The 18989-nt window shown below is 33.7% G+C and overlaps 1 protein-coding gene across 3 annotated transcripts in view; it reads right to left on the bottom strand.

Annotated features, from left to right (window-relative positions):
* Positions 1 to 390: 390 nt before the first annotated feature.
* Positions 391 to 18989, bottom strand: part of PPP4R2 (protein phosphatase 4 regulatory subunit 2) — a 55024-nt gene continuing 36425 nt past the window's right edge. Inside the window, exons 3-10 of one of the 3 annotated variants that reach the window (XM_068981705.1) lie at positions 17590 to 17760; positions 8178 to 8271; positions 6677 to 6714; positions 5757 to 5831; positions 5381 to 5518; positions 4421 to 4710; positions 3990 to 4165; positions 391 to 2359 (exon numbers count right to left, since the gene is read on the bottom strand). In XM_068981705.1, the coding sequence (XP_068837806.1) occupies positions 2339 to 2359; positions 3990 to 4165; positions 4421 to 4710; positions 5381 to 5518; positions 5757 to 5831; positions 6677 to 6714; positions 8178 to 8271; positions 17590 to 17760 (1003 nt within the window). In that variant the 3' untranslated portion in view covers positions 391 to 2338. Of the gene's footprint in view, positions 4166 to 4420; positions 4711 to 5380; positions 5519 to 5756; positions 5832 to 6676; positions 6715 to 8177; positions 8272 to 17589; positions 17761 to 18989 lie in introns of all 3 variants that reach the window. The other 2 variants (XM_068981707.1, XM_068981706.1) reach the window with 2 other exon arrangements.

The raw sequence follows: 18989 nt of genomic DNA on the forward strand, positions 1-18989 counted from the left end.
CAACCTACACCAGCAGAACGAAATACTCTGAACCTCCATGCTCCAACAGGCCACTCCTCCTTACCCAGAATTTCTGGGTTGCCTTTCCAAGCCGCCAGAGGGTTTTATAGCTCCGACAGGCAATTCTAATGCTCCACTCACACTTTTCAAAGGCATTTAATAAACCATAGATTAAATCTAATAATCAACATTCAAAACAGGCCTTTCCCACTGCTCATTTCTGTTCATCAGTATTTTCAGAAGTGAAAATGTATTTTTATTAATTTCACACAATTATGGCAAATAAAGTAACTCGACACATAGATTAATTCTTCTAATTTATATTTTATTGCATTACGAAAATAATACATTTATTTGGCAAAGTAATCTAGGCTCCAAGTTGAAATAAAAGAAAATTCTGAAGAAAGTGTACTAATTATTTTTAAAATGTGAAATATTAGATATATTCTAACCAATACATACTAGCATTCTTATTAGGCCAATAATCCAATAAACCTAATTATAATAAGTCCATATGAAATTACAAGGTGTTTTTGCATTCAATCATTTTATGATTAGCACAAATCTCAATAGAGAACTGAGCTTCATTTGATCAAAACCAATGTATTTACGAAACTCCTGTTCAGAAGACATTTTGAAACACTATCCAGAATTTTTTATTTCCTTTGGTTCTACAAGTTGCATTTTTGTCCTTACCACAAATTACATTTCTTAAAATCAAACATCATAGCTTTAGATTCTGCCCCAAGTACCTTTATAAGTAAACTAGTATATTACATTATCTGAAAAATTGCTGATTTTACAAATGCAAAAATGCATAAGTACATGCCTATCTACACCAGCAAAACAAAATACTCTGAACCTCCATGTTTTAATAGGCCACACCTTCTTACCCAGAATTTCTGGGATGCCTTTCCAAGCCAGAGGGTTTTCATAGCTCCGATAGGCAATTCTAATCCTCCATCCACACTTTTCAAAGGCCTAGTTACAATAAACCCTAAGTGGATTAAATTTATCTAATAATCAACACTTAAAATAGGACACTTCCCACTGCTCATTTCTGTTCGCCAATATTTTCAGAACCAAAGATTTATTTTAAAAAATGTTCTAGGATGCTTTTATGTTTTTAAAAGGAAAAGTGCTAAAAACATATTACATATATATTCTCACTCTCATCAGCATTTCAAATTCTTTTACATGCTGGGTTCAGAGTCTAGAGTCTAACAGGTAAACAATCTGCTCAAGACAAACAGAAAATAATATTTTTAATCAAAGGTCTTATTTCTTCATTTAGATCTTTTGACTTTGCTGATGTGTGTTAAGAAAATGTTCCTAAAATTAGCCTTTTAAAAGTACACATCTGAATCAGTTACTATCAGAACTGACACGTTCATGAAGCAAAGTCTATGTAAGTGCATCTATGCAAACATGAGGAAGTTTACTTCCCACCAGACATCAGTAACCAGCTGAACAAGGTTTCCCAGTTTAACTACAGAAGTATCCCATCTAACCTAAAATATTCCATGAGCATTCTACAATTATCTGTATAAACAGCAACAAGTTTGATCTATGATCAACATAAGAATATCTAATAAATATTAAAACTATTACACTATAGATTAAAATGCAGATCTCTCATAGAGTTGAGTGATGGCATTTTGGTACATTCACCATTATTGTACTTTATTTAATAAAGAAATACATTTGCCCTTGCAAAAATAGCAACTGCAAGTATACAAATAAAACCACAGACCTCAAAGTCATGATGCTAAGTCTTCAACTTATATCCAACAAAAGTAATTCAGTTTACAAGTGGTCCATGGCACAATTAAAATAAAAAATATCAAAAGGTCACAGGATCTTAAAGAATAGGTTTATTGACAATGATTTCATAAATATTCTAAAGAAAATTTCAAAATTTCTAAACTTAAAATGTTTAAAATCTGTTTTCATTGGCAAAATATCCCTTAACAAAATAAAGAATAGGTCGCTACAAATGAATGTCACATTTAAAATCTGCTTTAAACATTTTTGCAAAGTTCTTTAAAAAATTTACAATGTGTGATTTTTCTTCTCTTGGATACAGTAAATAAATCAATACTCAGTTTTTATTTCAACTATGAGACATATTTCACAAATAGATCATCTAGCTGCTGTGAACCTGACAATCAAGTCAGTCAGTAGTATAATACCCGACAGACGTAAACGGAGCCAACTCATTTTGGTATTTTTAGTCATAGCAATTGAAGTAGTCAAAATGCAAAACTTGTGGTGGCTGCCCAAGTCACCCCAGAGCATATGATACAGTGTGAGAAAGTGTTTGCATCGGTTTTTAAGTTCATCTGTGTACTTCAGGTATCTGAAATTAAAAAAGGGATTCTTGTATATTTTGATAAAAATGTACTCGAGTATTTCATAACATTAATATTTATTGCTTTATATGAATACTGTATTGAAAGCCCAAGCATTCAGTTTACACACAGAAATTATACAATTATATACCGCTTCACAAAGGCAGTGAACACATTACATTCTACAAAATCTACTTTACAGAAATTTAAAAATTCTAAATATCAAAAGGTACAGCTGAAGAAACAGGTATAAATTTGGCAGCCAGTAATTTAGACAGGGTAAGCTGCAGCTTGCACATGACTTTTAAATATGTGAATTTGAAAATATTGAGTTTAAGAGTAACCATTGTGCTTTGTGTTGATCTGAAAAATATAACACTGGCTGTCGAAGAAGCATGTTCAAAAATATTTAATTCACTTCAAAATGTCATACAAATTATGGTGGCTTCTATGCACCCCTAAAGCTTCAGTCATTTAGCTCCGGTACATTACTAAAGTAATATATTAATTTTTCCAGTACAGTGGTGTTTCATACCATTGACATCTGTATACTCTAGAATAATTTAGAAAGAAATGTGTAATATTCACAATGTTCAGAAAAGCAAGTAAAAAGTAAAGGAACCAGCTTGGTTCTTCTGAGATGGTCTCATGTCAGCTTTATAAGCATTCATTCTACAAAATAGTAAGCTAATGTTCGAACACAATTTCCAAGATAAAGCACATTTGCTCATAAATAATGAAGTCTTTTTCTCAGGCACCTCAGAAGTATACAAAAGAATTTAGTTTGAACAGATCTCTTGGAATGTGTTTAACCTGGTATTTCAACAGACTTAAGATTTCCAGGGTTTCACAGGGGCCAGATTTTATCTGAATTACTCAGAAGAGAAAGAAACTGTCTTCTGAAAGAGGTGAACTCAATCATTACCAATAGAAAAAGTATCCACTGTATTCATCTCTTATAGAAACAGAAAAATATAACATTTCCCCCTTAGAATAATATATATATGTATATATGACTTAAAGTTCCATTGTACATAGTCAAACAATAAAATCTGGAAACCAGCATGAAACCCTATAGTTCACATGTTAAAATGCTGAAACTATGACCAAAATATGAAAACCACTAGAGCTGTCAGAAAGAGACAAGACAAAAGCTTCCTTGCATATGTAATAAACTAAATGTGATCATCTCCAAAAAAGTTTTCAAAATTATAATTATTTTCCAGTTTAAAATTTTTAACCCTAAAAAAAAAAAAATCTATACACAAACCACTGATTTGACCAGACCAAAAAAAAGTCAGCGGTAAGCAGGACCCAGAGGAGCTGATATTCACAGTTCTCACATGAATAACTCTTTCAGAATTTACCCCATAAAGTATTTTATTTTACAACCTGCTTCTCTTGTAAAACTAAAGGTCCACTTTATTACATAAACGTTTTATACAGTGTAAAACCAGAACTGTATGTAAAATACTGCATCTAAGTATCTCTAAATAGTTAGTCTTGTTCCATTGGTTCATCTGTGACTTCCGTGGCCTCGTCATTTTCCATGGATGATTCTGAAAGAATCTCTCCACTTTTACTGGTATTGGATCCTACTAATTCTTCTGTTTCATGGCAATCAGAACCACTACTTACAGGGCCTGTGTTTTCACTACCTTCAGAATGTAAACCTCTCTCAACTTGAGTCAGATCAGATTCTTCCATTTGATTACTTTCCTCAGAAGTCTCTTCATTCACAGTTAAGGCATCATCAGATTCTTTCTCTTGATTTTTTCTTTCTGCGATCATTTCTCTTGATGTCATAAAAGACTCTAAAAATAAGCAAATGTTGTTGTAGTTAAATTTGATTTTCAAAATACCTCCACAGTTAAGTTTCATGAATTCTGATATTCTACAGTTCAAATCATATCCCCTGAAACTCAGCAGCAACTACATACAGGTGGGAGAAAAAACCCAACATCAGCATTATAAGGAGCTCCATTATGTTAAATTCTTTCACGCAAAAATGAAGTACAAGAATTTGAGGATCTCCTTACTCCACCCTTTTACAGATGGTCTCTAAATACCTTCTTCTTCCTCTTCATCCTCTTCCTCATCCTCTTCTGTACAGTGCTGCCTGGTACAACTACTTTCTTTGTCTTTATTCTGAGATGAAGACGGAGATTCTGTTTCTTCTACCATAACTGAAGAAATTTCACTGGAAGAGGTTTGACTGGCCATCTCTCTGACTTCACTTTCTTTGTCGAACCTGAGTCTTTTTACCTCATGCCCTTCTGCCTCCACAGGATCTTCATCTGGATGTTTATTTTTCATAGGGCTCACCGAGGAACCTTCTGATTCAGATGTTGAAGAGTCACTGCAAATATTTTTAAAAGTGTCATTAATAAAACTGTTTCTTCATCCTTTACATTCTATTTTTGAGATCTAATAATATGTGACTTTCACTGTGCAAGTTAAATTGTAACATCTTGGCAAAGGAAAACAAGAGAATAATTCCAAGGACACCTCAACTGTTAAACATTTCCCACTAGGACTACTCAATAAATTACATGACCTTTGTGTTCAATTCTTCAGTGAGTTAAATGTCCTCTTACAATAAAACTACAAATTCCCCACTGAGACATACTCTTAATTCCTCTCAACTCACTTCTTTCCCTTAATGTGGTAAGAAATTCTGAGATGGGATATCAATAAAAAGATTTCCTTTTATGATCTACGAAGAGAAATGATCCACAGAATTTGAACTCATTTACAAGTATCTTCTCCAAGTAATTTTCTAAAAGAAAAAAATGTATCATGATCATTTTCTTAACACCCTATTATAGAATCTTCCCAAACAAGCAATTAAGTCTTTTCTCTGCCCATTGTCAGCAAATGCTAATGCCCTTTTTAAGTGCATTGAAATATTTTCTCCTCCTTAAAACAACAGTAAACTGTAAATAATAAATAAGGAGTGCTGAAAAACCATCCATAAATGTAACTTTTTCGGGAAAACATTTGTTTTCAAAAATAAATCACATACACACCTGTGATTTTTGTCCTCATTCTGCTTTGACTCTTTGCTGTCTGTGCTCTCAGGCAAGCCGTTTGTTGTCATGGGAACTGACAAAGGAACTTTTGGTCGATTAAGCGGCCTGGGTGTCCCAGGCCCATTTATATTAGACCTATGGTAAGAGAAATGAACATCATTTTCCCATTTTTTGTAAAAAAGTCATCCCTCCCAAGGTTTATATGCACACATCACAAACATACTTTCAGAACCAAGGGTCATCAAATTAATTCTTTTTGGTATATCATCCTATACTTGCCATAAAATTCCCAATTTTTAAAAAGTACACTGAGTTCCCTATTCAAAATTAAGAAACTGCAGCTCTTTGAATAATAAAAAATTAATAATCTCACCTCTCAGTGTAACTTGGTGAATTTCCAGGAAACATAACACCATTCATTCGATTTAAACTATTGGAATTGTTCTTCCTGTGAGAGGGAAAAATTTTTTTTTATGGATAGTTCAGTTAACTTTGATGAGAGTCAAGGGTCTAAAAGATCTTTTGTAAGACTTCAATGTCACAAAATCAAACAAAAGACTTCTCAGAGAAATAACCATGAAATTATCCTAGTATCTCATTTAACAATATACAAATATATTCTTCAAGAGTTTGGAAACAAATTCACCATAATCGTTCTATGAAATCAGGTATCTTAACCATTAATCCAATGCTTCTCAACAGGGGGCAATATTTTCCTACAATCCCTCTTCCTTCACTCCATATCCTAGGGAACACACTCAGCAATGAATAAATACATTTTTTGGTGGAAGTAGGGGGGACATTACTGACATTCAGTGGAAGCCATGGACACTGCACTAAACCTTTTGTAATCCCAGGACATCCACTCCTAGTAAAATACCAGTGGTACCCCCAAGGAATGTGCCCTACATGGCTACCTAAATTTACTATATAACTTGTGACAATCGGAATTAACAGTGCATCATGAAGAGCAATGTCATCAGGATGGTACATAAATCCAACAATGTTAAGACTGCAATAAGTCATGACTCTATTTAATACAAATCTTTTCACTGGAAAAATACATGCTGCTGCTGCTGCTAAGTCGCTTCAGTCGTGTCCCACTCTGTGCGACCCCACAGGTAATGTTTACTGATAATATTCTACTCTGGGAACTGGTTGGTAGTTTCCTAAGTATTTACAAATGTTACCATGCTTAATTATATATAAAATAATTGCAATGTATTTTTAAGACATATATTAAAAATGAAAAAATATAATATACTAGGGAAAAAGAAAAGTAGCTATACTTACTCTGAGGAAGGATAAACACAGCTAACAACCATCACATTCTGCAATAACAAAATTTACTGATTAATATGAGGAAATGTACAACATAAAGTTTACCTGTTTTTAATTTCCCAAAATCACCCTGGTATCAAGTTTCCATGTATTACATTTTTACTAATAAAAGCAATCGCTAAAAACAAAAACCTTCAATAAAAAAACAAAAACTAAAACAGTAGCAACAGATGAAAATCTAATAACTTACTAAGGGATTTGTTTTGTCAGTCTCATTTTTTTCTTAGTTGCTTTGGAGCCCTGACATTATGTATTTTATGTACTATATGTAATAGAACAGAACCATGTTCTCCTATTTTAGATAGAATCACACCGAGATATTTAGAGGTTGAAGTACTTAGGCCTTATAATAATAAATTTCCCTGTAAAGCAGTACCCACTCAAAAGCTTGATGTGTAGCACGATACACTTCAGGGAAAGAGACGCAAACCTTTTTATAACATTCCTGATAATGATAACTTTATCAATAGTTTAATATTCATTGAAAGCTTGCTGAGCCAAAGTACGACCTTTATATTTAATCCTCCTCACAGACCTATTATGGTCCACATTTTACAGATGAGGAAACCGAGACTTGGATGCGTAACTGGCCCGCAGTCACACAACGATGACTACTGTGACACCGCCTCTGCATCCAAAGAGAGCCAAAATTTAAGTACTGAAGTCTTTCAACTGCTAAGTACTGAAGAACCATCTCGGTTCCCTGCCCTCAGAGTTCAACAAACACATTAATCCAGTTAGACCCTAAGATCTATTTTAAATCACTAGGTAATGATTTTGGATTCCTGCTCCAAGGGTAAAATAAACGGATTTGAAAAGAACCTTAAAATGTATCCTAGACTACATTTTAGGATCAATCGCTATGGGGATTAGCAGAGCAATGGTCCACAATCGCAGTTCACATGCAGCTCCGCCATTCATTCTTCGCTCCACACAAGCCAGTGACAGGCTCTTCATTCCCTCACTGTGAATGTAGTTCTCTCTCAGATTATTTCCTTTGTTCAGAATGCTCTGCTCTCTAACATCTCCTCACCCACAAAAAAACTAATTCTTCTCGTATTCTTAAATGTGACATAATCCTTCTCAATACCTAACTTAAATGCTTTGTATTAGTGATTTTCCAAGTTGTGTACCTCCGAATTCTAGAACTAAAGAATTCTATAGATAAATTTGCAAAACCCACTATTTTTAAGATATCAATTACAGAACTTCTCAGAGCTGTTAATATGTTAAGATATATTAAGAATTTCCAAGAGACAATAATAAACTGCTTTTCCCAAGCATTCTTCTGCCTCCCTCTTATTAAATCTTTCTCCGAAACTTAGAACACAATTTGGGAAAAACTTCAGGTAGGCTGAAAAACCTGTTTCAAGACAAGATGCCTGAAATAGAGTGTATTCAAAGAAAATCTATTATGCTACAGTTTAATATAATTCCACAATACAATACATACCTTTTCTACTCCTCTGAGAAATTTGTCTGTTCCCGTATAGTTTCTCCTTGGATCTGTTAGTAATTCACATAGTCGCTGAATAGTAAAAGGTATACTACAAAAGAATATAATTTTATAGTTTAAGGTTATTAATTTTCAAGAAAATTAGAAACATTACTCTCGCCATTTCAAGCTTTATCTAGTCACCCATGTTAAGCTACAAAAGAAAATGCTACAAATGAATGGATGAATCACCTAAAATTAGGCAGAACAATAAGCACACCTATTCTCTTTAAAAAAAAAAAACAATTTCCCCCTCCCATCCCTTAAAAAGCAATAAAAAAGAACATCCAAAATGAACAGAAAGCTTCAAAACTGAGAAAAAATTTCAACATTCTTATTTCTGATGATTCAATTCTAAGTTTATAAGAGAGGCAACACAAACAAGTGAGAGTCTATTTAATACATAAACTTTCTCAAGCATTCTTTTGCACACCAAGTTTTTTTTTTTACAGTGTTCAAATAAACTACAAATGTTTTGTTATCAGAATATGAAAAGTGATTCCAATGAAAAAGTATTATACGGTTCTGCTCCATAATAACATTTTATATACAACCTACATGTTTCATCAAACTTAAAATACATACAAACACACACACTATATATATATTTGATAAGTACCTTTACTGACAACTTTACCAAATACTTACAACCACAATCAAATTTTCACTTGATCATAGAAAATACAAATCTGAGACATAAACTGGACCTAAACTGATTTTATAAATCAGTGAGTTTTTATCTCACACACTATTAGCATTCCTCAGAATTACAATATGAATAGCAAAATCTCAAGAGATAATGATAAACGCAGCTAAAACGTGTATGTAAACTTCAGACTTCAGTATTTGTCACATGAAATCTACTTATTCTCCTTATAAAGAAAATTACAAAGCCTCAAATTAATAGTTATTATTTACAAAGTCATTTACTGTTTACAGGCAGTTCAACACAAAATTCTTTCTCTCCCACAATGGAAGGCAATTTAGTGATTAATAGGGCAGAACTCAAACTCCGGTTTCTCAAACTTCAAATTCCATGTTCTCTCTCCCACTATATATCACGCACACATAAAATTATAAATGTACATTTTCTAGCTGGACCAACAATATTTAGCTCTTATATTCTTAGCATCCATACTATTCTTTTAGCAAAGTTATGTGAGTTTCTGAGTCATATTTTTTTTTATATTTCAAAATCAGAGTAAAATACACTGTCAAAATAAAGTATCTTGTTTTTCCAAAGTGTGTCTTTTTTTCACATTTGACTGAAAGCTTAAGGGCAGGATCTCTTCATATACATGACATTCAATATATTATATATATACAGAACCATCATTGACTTCAGAATATTAGTGGCACACCAGTACGTTGCCCCTCGTTGAGCTCATTGCTTTCCAAATCCTAAACACCCACATACTCCCCCCCCAACCCTATTCCCTCACTGAAGATCTCAGAGTGATACTGTAATCAAAAGTTTTTATACATTTTACAAAATAAGCAAAGTAGGATCCAGTATTAAGGACACTCAAATACTATTTACCAAATATTTAAACAGATACTGTCTATTTATATCTATTCCTTCAACTAAATTTCCTTTACACACTGACAGCAGTGTTTCTCTTAAATTAAAATTAACCATAAAAGATGAGAATCTTCCAACTTCTTGCTTAATCATGGTTTTAGACTAAAATGTTTTGGCTAATTTTCTCTAGAAAAGTAGGTAAAATGGTAGTCAATTATTAACACTGTATTTGTGGGTAAATGTCAATATTGCTTTAGAAAGAAAAATGTATTATGTTTGCATAACATGCCAGCCTAGGACAAAATAAGTTTACAATTAAGACATTTTCAAGCCTTTTAAGTCATTTTACCAAGTGTCCAATAGATGGCACTAAGATGTTACACAACTCTCACTCAAGTGAACAGTTTTAAAATACAAACACTTCCCATAAATCAAAGTACCCACGGGAAATAATTATTATAATTTTGACAACTGCATTGAAGATCTCTTCATAAAGTACTTTTAATCTTTCATGTAAACAAGAGAGCCGACTATAAAGATAGTTTACTCAATAGCAGACTTGAAAGACACTTAAGGTAAACAATTATGACGACAAATGCTAATAAAATTGTGTACATGGTGCTACAGAGAAAGAATAAGTTGTATGCCAGGGAATTGAGCAGAAACATGGGAACGCTTAATTTGAGGTGGGTCTTTAAAAGAAGGTATAAAAATAAACCAGGTAAATCCAAAATGAATGCTCGGTATCAGTACAACTCTATGAAAGGTCTGCTTTCTGTTTCTCTTCCACTACAGAGAAGCACACAAGACAGTTTACTGAAAACATTAACAATTTTTCTAATAAAAAATTATCACTAGCTAAATTAAGACATGTGCTAAGAAGAAAAAAAGAGCAAAAATGGAAGCGACTAACCCTCAATGAAAAATATGAACCAGAATCCTGAAATTGGGAGAACAGGGAAAGGTATTTATTCGTAAAGGTACACTGTAAAACAATTAAGTAGAAAAATATTTTGAGTTATTTAAAATGCATTGTTTACTCTGCATTACCTATATATTACTTGTCTATATCAAAAGATGAAAATTAAGATTACATAAGGAACTGGAAGAAAAAAACTTAATAAGGATATGATTAGCATGCATTTTGTTAAGCAAATCCCAAAAAAGTATGTCTACAACATCTAATAAAACACTAGTTACATATAAGGTAGTATGGCTTTAAAATATATATATATATATATACTGGCTAACCGTCTGGGACACTGTGCCCAGGTTGAATTTACCTCTTTAAAATCTTCACCACCTCTTCTGGCGAACAGGGATTCTGAAAACACATTTCTTAAGTAATTACCATGAGCGCTGATACATAATGCATATAAACCACCTGAAGTGACAGTCGCTCAGTTGTGTCCAACTCCTTGCGATCCCATGGACTATATATACAGTCCATGGAATTCTCCAGGCCAGAATACTGGAGTGGGCAGCCAGTCCCGTCTCCAGGGGACCTCCCCAACCCAGGGGTCTAACCCAGGTCTCCCACACTGCAGGATGATTCTTTACCAGCTGAGCCATCAGGGAAGCCCAAGAATACTGGAGTCGGTAGCCTATCCCTTCTCCAGCAGATCTTTCTGACCCAGGAATCAAACTGGGGCATCCTGCATTGCAGGCAGTCTACCAGCTGAGCTACCAGGGAAGCCCATAAATCACTCAGGGCCTGAAATACTTTATGAATAAATCTTAGTTCCTATCATTATCCCAATTTCATCTGCTATTTACTGTAGATTTTAAGAAGGCACAAACCCTCCAGGGACCAACTATGGTGAAACCAAACAAAAAATGTTTTTTAAAATATTCCTTTTAATTCCAAAAAGTAACTAAATCTGATGAAACAGGATCACACATTTTACATTACGTATATACCTTAATTTGCCGGTAATCTGTCCCCATCTATTGACTTAAAAAAAAAGATTCACATCTTACATACCTAAAAACTATGGGAATTCAAATATCAAGAACGATGCTGAACAGAGAAAGACATCTAAGCATAAATTAGAAACTGGAAACACCAGGCTCTAAAGTTAGAATTTCCTATCTTGTATTTTAACCTGAGAGAGATTCTAAGTGACTAAAATTAATATTTTTTAATTTATCTTTTTAAATGTTTGATCATCAAGATGTGCCAATATTCTGGATATATACCAAGATATTCAGCTGGAAAGAAAGCATCCATCAAAAAAAAAAAATTCTTTATCTTACTTCTACATTATATAATTAATTATACACATCAGGAAGATTCCCTGGAGAAGGAAATGACAACCCACTCCAGTACTCTTGCCTGGAAAATCCCATGGACAGAGGACCTTGGTGCAGGCTACTGTCCATGGGGTCGCAAAGAGTTGGGCACGACTGAGCGACTTCACTTTCACTTACATAGTTATAAATTGAGATTTCCCTGGTGGCTTAGCTGGTCAAGAATCCGCCTGCAATGTGGGAGACCTGGGTTCGATCCCTGGATTGGGAAGATCCCCTAGAAAAGGGAAAGGCTACCCACTCCAGTATTCTGGCCTAGAGAATTTCATGGGCTGTATGGTCCGTGGGCTCACAAAGAGTCAGACACAACTGAGCAACTTTCACATTGTTATATAAGCAATGTTCCTCATAAAAAAAGATAAAGGAAATTAAAACACAGAGACCATTAAAGTAAAAGGCTGAAGAGCTAACCATAAAATCAGACACCTGATTTAAAAATGCTGAAACAGCCAATATGGTATGATTTTTACTACATCTTTATTTTCTATTAATGTCCACATTTATACTGTCTTAGTTAACAATTACTACTTAAGTGGAAACTAACTATCTCTTAGATATCAAAGATTAAATGTAATGAGTTTTGTTTACTCTAAGGTCCTACAGAAGTTAGAAATCACCAGTGGAATCTTGTGATACAATCTTACTTAAATCAATGTGTTCTTTCTGGATCAGGCTTATACAGATGTTAATCTGTATAAATATATACACATCATAAATATTCATATGCATGTATTTTATACCTCAAAACAAATGTTAGAAATTGGGATTTATTGAAAACAGCATTGTAAGTCAAGAAAAATAAGAATTTGGCCCTTTCAATAATGGCACATAGCCGTAAACTAGTATCTACGTCATTCCCCACCCTGAAAGAAATCTGCAGCAACTGACAACACTTTTAACCAGTTATCGCCTTCTACAGTACCTGAATTACTTTACTTGCTTCAAATAAAAATGTTAAGAAAAATTAATTAGGTTTCTGTTATTTCCTCTCTTTCAATTATAAAATTTTATTAAAGACAGCATCACATCAAACTCTGTTACCACCACACAAGGCAAGGCAGTTAAGGGGAGTAAGGAGGGAAGGCTACTAAGCAACCCAGAGTCTCAACAAGTTATGCTAAAAAAGGTAATAAAGAAAAAATTAATAAATTTCTTCTAATAGATTCAACATGCTCAACAAATACTGACACAAATAATGAACATAAAATGCAGTCACTATATTTTTCCCAAGAGGAATAGGTACACCAGCAGACAATAATAGGTAAAAGGAGTAAAAGAACCAAGCAGCAAAAGGCTAGAACCCATTCTCTCCTTGAATAATCTTAAGCTAACTATAAAGCAAACAGTATAAAATCAAAAAAGGAGTAAATGCTTTATATCTACAATACAGATTTTAAAGTATTGAAAGTCTTATATATAAACCTTTAAAAAAAATATGAAGAGGCAAAAACCCTGGGTGCAGAAACTTACAAGGTCTCTGCACTGGTACACATAAGCATACAAACAAGTCATCTGGGTGCAGAGGGAGGGGACACACGTATGCCTGTGGCTGATTCACGCTGATGTACAGCAGAAACCAACAGATCGTGGTAAAGTAACCATCCTCCAATTTAAAAAATAAGTTTCAAAAAAGAAAAAAAACAATCATTTGAAAGTTTTCAGGACTAAGCGAACTCTGATTATATACATTAAAATAACTTAAAAAAAATAACTTCAGAGAAGAAATTTTATAGTCAGGCCATCATGCCAAAAGATAAGCACTCCTCAGTTACAACTGACACCTTAGCAGTGATATAACAAAGATTTTTAGGCATCAAATGGTTGTGCACTTTGCCTGCTGCTGCTGCTAAGTTGCTTCAGTCATGTCCGACTCTGTGCGACCCCCATAGACGGCAGCCCACCAGGCTCCCCTGTCCCTGGGATTCTCCAGGCAAGAACACTGGAGTGGGTTGCCATTTCCTTCTTCAATGCATGAAAGTGAAAAGTGAAAGTGAAGTCACTCAGTCGTGCCCGACTTTTAGCGACCCCATGGACTGCAGCCCTCCAGACTCCTCTGTCCATGGGATTTTCCAGGCAAGAGCACTGGAGTGGGGTGCCATTGCTAGATGCCCTCATAAATACACAGCCATGCCCTTTTAATCAACTACTCACAACAAGGGAAGCTTACTGCTAATTTTCGAGAGGTCTTAGGTCTAATGGATTGTCAAAAGCAGAGGAAGACTTAAGTAATTAATTTACATTCATTATTCTTCCACTTTAGTAGTTAGAAGGATATAAAATGATCTTTTAAAAGCTACAAGAAATGTAAGTTATATTCTCTTGCCCTCTCAAAATCTCTCTTGTGTACCATTCATTATAGGAAAGAACTATTGGCTACAATCAGTTTCTAAATTATATTCACAGTTATCTATGGTAGGAAGCAGATATTCATAAATGGCCTGCTTTGAGTAATCCCAGATACTCTTGTTCATTATAATCCCACACTTAGGGCATAAAATGGTAACATGTCTTTTAATTGACCATTCACTGAAGTTTCTAATTCCATTAATTTTTAATTTTTGGTGTTTCTCACCTAAGAAACTTTAACTTCAGTTCTGTAGAGTAGCTATAGTCCATCTTCTATAAAATGTTAAAGTTCAAAAGTAATTTTAAAAGGACAAGAAAATATGACTAAAAATTTTAAGAAAGTAACCTTGAGCATTCAACCATGCAATTCTACCATGCCCCATTAAACAAAGTATAGATACAGAAACATGCTTTTATTCCTTTCATTCATTCATTATCTGTCTGTCTGATAACCTACTATATTCAGGTACTCACTCTTCTAGGCCTTGTATGGAAAAGATAGTCACCCTTGGTGTCCAGAATCTTACAGTTCAGAAAATCTGGCCAACAAGTAAATGGATAATTTCCACTTAAAAGAGGAAAAATTTATATACTGACAATACTCATTTTAGAAAATAATCTTTTCATGCCAAAATAATTTGAAGCATTTATTATAGAGCTTTCATTAATTAAAAACCAAAACAGCAAAATGAACTTACCAATAAGAAAATCACTGAAAGACAAGAAAAGTCAAAAAAGATATGAAAGAAAACAATTCTTTAAAGAGTCATTAAGGACATGCACGCTCCATTTCCCTTGCAATCAAAGAGGCACAAATCCACGGACAGACCCACAAAAATACTGAAAAAACAAACAGCATTTACATGTAACACAGAAGCATAAATGAAAATACTTTGTGAGGTCAATCTGGCAAGAATAATAAAAATTTTAAGTGTGCATACATGATAACCTAGTAACTGTTTCTACAAAATTAGAAAAGGAACAATAAATCTACATATAAATTCAACATATGCCATTCATCATACACAAAAATGTATGTTCAAGGAGGCGCACTACAAGCACTTGTAATGGCTAAAAAAATAAATGCCCACCGCGGGAGCAGAAAAAATGAACTGCACAATCTGTTAATAGAAAATAATGCAGCCATTTCAAATAAGGACAAACAGAACACACAGACTTAACTGTACTGATATAAAGATTTCAACGCTCTTCTAAAAGTAAAATACAACTAACATGCAACATGATCCTCCTTTCTTTTCTTCATATACTCCTAGGACAACTGAGGATATTTTAAAAATTATGAACACACTATTGTAACTGTTTTAATTTAAAAGATGATCTATTACAAAGAGCAGAAGAGGTATACTGGCAAAGACAAACCCTCCTTTCTCTGAGGTGAGAAAGATGCTACTTTCACTCACCACTTTGAGGAAAAAAACTTTTAGAGCAACAACTAATCGATGTATATTCAAACATAGAAATAAAACTGAGAAATATTACACAGATGTTTCAATATACCACATATCAATATATTATGATATAGATAAAAATGGATAAATTAAAAATGAAAAATAAGACGGGTTCTGATTAAGAAAAATAATTTGTAAACTGCCATTTTGAAATATCAAAGTAAAAATATAAATTATAGTTCAAGATAAAAAGTATTTTTAAAGAAATTATATTTACGTATGCTTAGGCATTTAAGGATTGTTCAAGTCATTTTCAGAAGTAGGTCAATTACCTATTTAACAAAGTGTGTGTGTGTGTGTGTGTGTGTGTGTGTGTGTGTGTAAAATATCTTGGAGAAAGAAAGGCACCTTCCTTCTCCGAATAAAGAAATGAGAAATATTTAATACCTACACAGCTGTGTTTCATCCAATTTAATGTGTAAGAATTGAAAATGGTATTACTAGTTTAGAATCACAAGTAGCTTCAAATTCACAAAGCAGTGGTATAATTTGACCTGTTTGACCATAACTCTTAATTTTAAATGAGCCATAACTTACTGAAATAAAAGATAAGTTACCATAATGTCTAAGTACTATCAACCTCTGCACTATTTATAAACATCCCCAAGAAGTATTCTTAACCATATTCAATAGTAAGCGTTATGTAACATACTTCCAATACACTGCATGTGGCTTCATCTTGGTATATGCTTTAAAAAAATTAGTAAGTAAATATATGCATACAGTTAAATAATTTTCACTAATACAACAGGGTACACAGGGAAAACAAGTCTCCCTCCAATCCCAAACCCCTAAGAGCAGCTTTAATTTCTCCCACAATATTTCAGCAACATACCCAAAACCAAAGTTTAAGAATTTGATACCTTAAGTCAAACTGCTAAGCAGGGAAACATGACATAAAATAAAGGGTTAAGTGAATTATACTATCTTGTTGCAAATCCCATGTGATTAAATATCTGAAGAAAAAATTGAGACCATTCATGCTACCTAAAAATGCAAATGAAATCTCATCAAAAACTGTCCCTAAATATAAATTCATGGTTAACATATCCACAATTGACTAAACTGGGTATTGTCATTCCACACTCCAAATTATGCCAATTTAAACACTGAACAATTCAACTTCAAAAATACTTCTTGCCTTCAATAAAGGGAGCCCTAAAAATACAAAGTCCTGAAGTATTTAAAATAACAGAATATGACACACAATTTAAAAGTCAGCTTCATTTTTAGTGGAAAGTAACTTTTCAGTGCAATGTTTTATAAGAGGCTAAAACGGTTCCTTCCTGGAGGGAAAACAGGGACTCTTACAAAAATATTTCTAATTAAAAAGTAGAATCTAAGTAGAATCCTTTCAGAAATTGTTTTTCATTTTAAAAGAAATGTTACTTACCTCAATAACAGACAGGTTCCAAAGTATAAAGATTTATAATATCAAATATAAAATGAATAGAAAAAATTTTAAATATTTGATGTTTCCACTGTCACACTTTCAAGTCTAAATGCCAGTGAATCATATAAAGGTGATTCAAGTTAAAAAAAAAAAAAGCAGTCAAAATTTCAAATAAAATGAATAACATCTACCTACCTATATATATCATGAGACATAGAGCTTATTCAAATGAGTATCAGTTATCAAACAACTAGACACTTCAAAACTTTGAGGAAAAAGCTTTAATGATCTGCTAAAAATTAAACCTTTAAAGTAGAATTAAATGCATACCCATTAAATCCAGTGACAATTTTCAGTATTCTTTCCTTCATTTCATCAAAGGGAATATATTCAACATTAGGGTTGGGAGGACCTCTTGGTTCAGGAGCTGAAGTTCTGAAATCATCCATCACCTTCTCCAGTTTAAAAATAAAATAGCCTTTAAATTGGGACCACTGTATCCTATAAGTAAAAAATTTAAAAAATATATATATATAACACCATGTAGAGACACAATTCTTGAACAAAAGTACAAATACAGAATACATCACAACACTAACAAAATTAAGATCAGGAAAAGTAGTTGTGAGAATGACTTTGTCCAGCAGCCTGCACCACACCTGATCAATCTAACTCACAAGCTCCTACATGCTTCCATCCAATTCTCCCAAACTCCTGATCCAAACAAAACCTAAACCAGATTAAAATCTTGAAAATTAACTACTGGTATTTCTAGTTGAAAGCTTACTGTCTAAGTCCCACTTTACACATTTTAAAAACATTACTCTGCCTCCATCTCTTCCAACAAACCAGGGAGGTGTTACTGTCCCAATTGAAATAAATTATTAGAAACTGGCCCAACCTTACATTTACAATTTTAAGTGGACAAATCAGAATGACTCCCATACCCTAAGCTCTTAACATCCAAGGTATAAATAATGCTTATGTGTGTGTGCTTGTTGCTCAGTTGTGTCCAGCTCTGTGACCCCATGGACTGCAGCCTGTCAGGATCTTCCATCCATAGGATTATCCAGACAAGAATACTGGTGTGGGTTGCCAGTTCTTCCTCCCAGGGATCTTTCTGACTCAGGGATTGAACCCACATTTCACTGAGTTACCTGGAAAGCCCCCTATAATGCTTATATAGACTAGTAAATTTTCTTATCTTGTTATCTGTTAAATAGCAAAATAAACTTCAATTTCTCCTAGTTCTTTTGGTTTCAACTAAAATTTTTAGTATTTTATCATTTAAAAGGCATATACCACACGTTCTATACAAGACATATCTTGCAAAGTAAAAAGTTCATTAGTATCTGTATATAACTTTCACATCTGTTCATGCAAATATCAACATCCTTTTATTCCTGTCCCCTCACATTTTACCACTAACGTAAGGAAATTTAGTGACGAAATCTGTCTGAATAACCTAAATTACAAGGGTCAAGAATGCCAACCATTCCTCCAAACACTGTAACCATTAATGGCAGCAGATAGATCTCATACACAGGAGACTACTTAAGCAAGCTAAGACTGCTAGTTTGCAATCACTCTTCCACCCGGTTCAGTAACCCTACAAACTAAGCCAGCAGCTCTCGAAGTCTGGCCCCAAGAGGTCAAAGCTATTTTCGTAAGAGTAGAGTTGACTTTCTCACTGAGTTGACATTTGCAATGACAGTAGGTGCAAAAGCAGC

This window comes from Capricornis sumatraensis, chromosome 10 (assembly GCF_032405125.1).
Source record: "Capricornis sumatraensis isolate serow.1 chromosome 10, serow.2, whole genome shotgun sequence".
NCBI lineage: Eukaryota > Metazoa > Chordata > Mammalia > Artiodactyla > Bovidae > Capricornis > Capricornis sumatraensis.